Source organism: Ailuropoda melanoleuca, chromosome 14 (genome assembly GCF_002007445.2).
Source record: "Ailuropoda melanoleuca isolate Jingjing chromosome 14, ASM200744v2, whole genome shotgun sequence".
In the NCBI taxonomy this organism is placed as follows: domain Eukaryota; kingdom Metazoa; phylum Chordata; class Mammalia; order Carnivora; family Ursidae; genus Ailuropoda; species Ailuropoda melanoleuca.
This window is the reverse complement of record NC_048231.1, coordinates 45,831,521-45,834,598: the sequence shown is the minus strand read 5'-3', so window position 1 is coordinate 45,834,598 and position 3,078 is coordinate 45,831,521. Positions and strand designations below refer to the sequence as shown.

The 3,078-nt window shown below is 42.9% G+C and overlaps 1 protein-coding gene across 1 annotated transcript; it reads left to right on the top strand.

Annotated features, from left to right (window-relative positions):
- Window positions 1-277: 277 nt before the first annotated feature.
- On the top strand, window positions 278-2,814 carry MC5R (melanocortin 5 receptor). The gene is made up of 2 exons (XM_019803380.2): window positions 278-408; window positions 1,811-2,814. The coding sequence occupies exon 2, from the start codon at window positions 1,837-1,839 to the stop codon at window positions 2,812-2,814; it is 978 nt and encodes a 325-aa protein (XP_019658939.1). The 5' UTR covers window positions 278-408; window positions 1,811-1,836.
- Window positions 2,815-3,078: the final 264 nt, after the last annotated feature.

Genomic DNA, 3,078 nt, shown 5'->3' with positions numbered 1-3,078 from the left:
ATGTCAAGAACAACCAGCTAGAAAACACGTTTGAATGCACTTTTGGGGAAAGATTTTCCACAAGTAGGAGAACACTGTTCTATGCAACTGTCACCAATGGCCACAGCTGCCAGGATGGGTATGCTCTCTGTATCTAACCACTAGGTGGTAGCTCAGCCCAAGGCTGGGAAGAGAGAAGGCACAGATGGAGGTCCAGAAGGGGTGGTGACAGGGAGGCGGGTCTGCCAGGCTGCATAAAGGCAAGGGAGCTGTGAATGAGGCTTAAGCTGCCTTAGCACTTGGTTCAGAGGATCCCGTCCTAGGGTAATGGCATTTAGCTGGTGGATGCCAGGTGCCCAGGCTGAGCCAGCGTCCCCTGTGAGGAGCCCACGGGCTGCTGTGCAAGAGAAGAGGCGCAAGGGAGCACTGGTAAATAGCCACACTTCCTATTAAAATTGCCTTGAAAGGAATGCAAAATCATGCCTCTTACATGTGGAAGAGAGCTAATTGGATATTTAAACAGCTTGATATGACGTTTAATATAATATAATTGGTCGATATCTCTGAGATAGAACTAGACATAAATAGCAAGTGATTACAGGTTAATAAATACTTTTTACTGATGATGAGAATGCTGACAGAAATTCTAGCCCTCTCCCCAGATGTGCTCTGAGTTTGGAGGGCAAAGGCATTTTTTAAAAAAGATTTTAAGATTTAAGATTTTAAAGATTTATTTATTTATTTGCCAGAGAGAGACAGCCAGTGAGAGAGGGAACACAAGCAGGGGGGGTGGGAGAGGAAGAAGCAGGCTCCCAGTGGAGGAGCCTGATGCGGGGGCTCAATCCCAGGACCCTGGGTTCAAGCCCTGAGCCAAAGGCAGATGCTTAACTACTGAGCCACCCAGGCACCCCAAGGCAAAGGCATTTTTTTAATATAAATCATGGGAGAGAAATTGAGTACAAAGGAGTGAAGTATCTTGCTCTAGTATTTGGCAAATTTACTTTGTACTGTGCTTCTGTGGAATTTATGAGACTGTCAATCAGACTTTGTGGAATTTCAAATGCAGAAGTCAGGGAAAATATTTATTAAGGGAAAACAGCATTCTGTGAGCTCCAGCTTTAGCACATGTGTGCAACTTAAATTTATGCATTGAAGACAGTAACTTTTTGTATGTGATTATGCTCAAATTAACAGATAACCATGGCTAGTCTCAGTTACATCTAGGGGGACTGAGCCCTAGTGGATTTTAGAAGTGTGATATAAAAAACCAATGATGTACTATACCTCGGCTAATTGAATTTAAATAATTAAAAAATAGATAATACATATAAAAAAAGAAGTATGAGGACAAATGTTGAGAAGGCACCTATCTTTTTCTCTTAAGAGAAAGAGGGTCTGTCAATCCTTTAGAAATCTGTGCTCACTTGAGAAAAATGCAGTGCAGTAGCCTCAGAAATGTTAAATCAGACTGCAAGGGACTTTGTAGGTTGTGAGTTCAGGATACTTTTGAGAGCAAACTTGGGTGCTAGGACAACAAGCATAAAAAGTGAAACTGTCCTGGGCACACTGAGATGTATGGTCACTCCAGTAATAGGTATGTGAAAGAATGGGAACCCAAAGTAAGGAAGGCAGAGGGGCTGGTGAAAATTCTAAGTCTGTGTGTTGGAGGGACACTGTTCCAGGGATCCAGGCAGACTAGAGCACACCAGCCTCATGCTAATGTGTCGAGTCCATTTAACCTCGTTCTCAGGTTGTGCTTGCTTTTGGCATGCTATTGTACTTCTTTGGTAGACTGTTCTCTCTGAATCATGAATTCAAACCTGTTTTACAGTAAATTTGTTGCCAAGAAGAGGAGCAATGAATTCCTCATTTCACCTGCTTTTCTTGGATCTTAACCTGAATGCCACAGAAGGCAACCTTTCAGGACCAAATATCAAGAACAAGTCTTCACCATGCGAAGAGATGGGCATTGCTGTTGAAGTGTTTCTGACTCTGGGTCTCATCAGCCTGTTGGAGAACATCTTGGTCATAGGTGCCATAGTGAAGAACAAGAACTTGCACTCCCCCATGTATTTCTTTGTGTGCAGTTTAGCAGTAGCTGACATGCTAGTGAGCATGTCTAACACATGGGAGACCATCACCATATACTTAATAAATAATAAGCACCTGGTGATAGCAGATGCCTTTGTGCGTCACATTGACAATGTGTTTGACTCTATGATCTGCATTTCTGTGGTGGCCTCCATGTGCAGCTTGCTGGCCATTGCAGTGGATAGGTATGTCACCATCTTCTATGCTCTGCGCTACCACCACATCATGACAGTGAAGCGTTCCAGGGTGATTATCATGTGTATCTGGACCTTTTGCACAGGCTGTGGCATTGTTTTCATCATTTATTATGAATCCACTTATGTAATTATTTGCCTCATCTCCATGTTCTTCACCATGTTGTTCTTCATGGTGTCGCTGTATATACACATGTTCCTCCTGGCACGGACTCACATTAAGCAGATAGCAGCTCTGCGTGGATACAGCTCTGTGCGGCAAATGACCAGCATGAAAGGTGCTGTCACCCTGACCATGCTGCTGGGCATTTTCATTGTGTGCTGGGCTCCATTCTTTCTCCATCTCATTTTGATGATTTCTTGCCCCCAGAACCATTACTGTTCTTGCTTTATGTCTTACTTTAATATGTACCTCATACTCATCATGTGTAATTCTGTGATTGATCCTCTAATATATGCTTTCCGCAGCCAGGAGATGAGGAAGTCCTTTAAAGAGATTATTTGTTGCTATGGTTTCAGAATACCCTGTAGGTTCCCTGGCAGGTATTAAACAAAAAGTTCTTCTCTCTGTGGCTCTCTTTTTTCCTTGATTTACCTTATAACAAAATCAGTTGGTACAGCCAAGGAGTAAGCCAGAAAGCTAGACATCAAAACATGCATTCTGTTTATCGTTTTTCTATCTTGAATTTGTACAGCACTTATTTCCCCCTACGGTAGTTGTTGAGTCAGACATGCACATGCTGCTTATCCATTTTGGGAATGGTCTGTGACAATTTCTTACTGTTCTGTTTTCCTCCTGCTTTTTCTCCTGCTC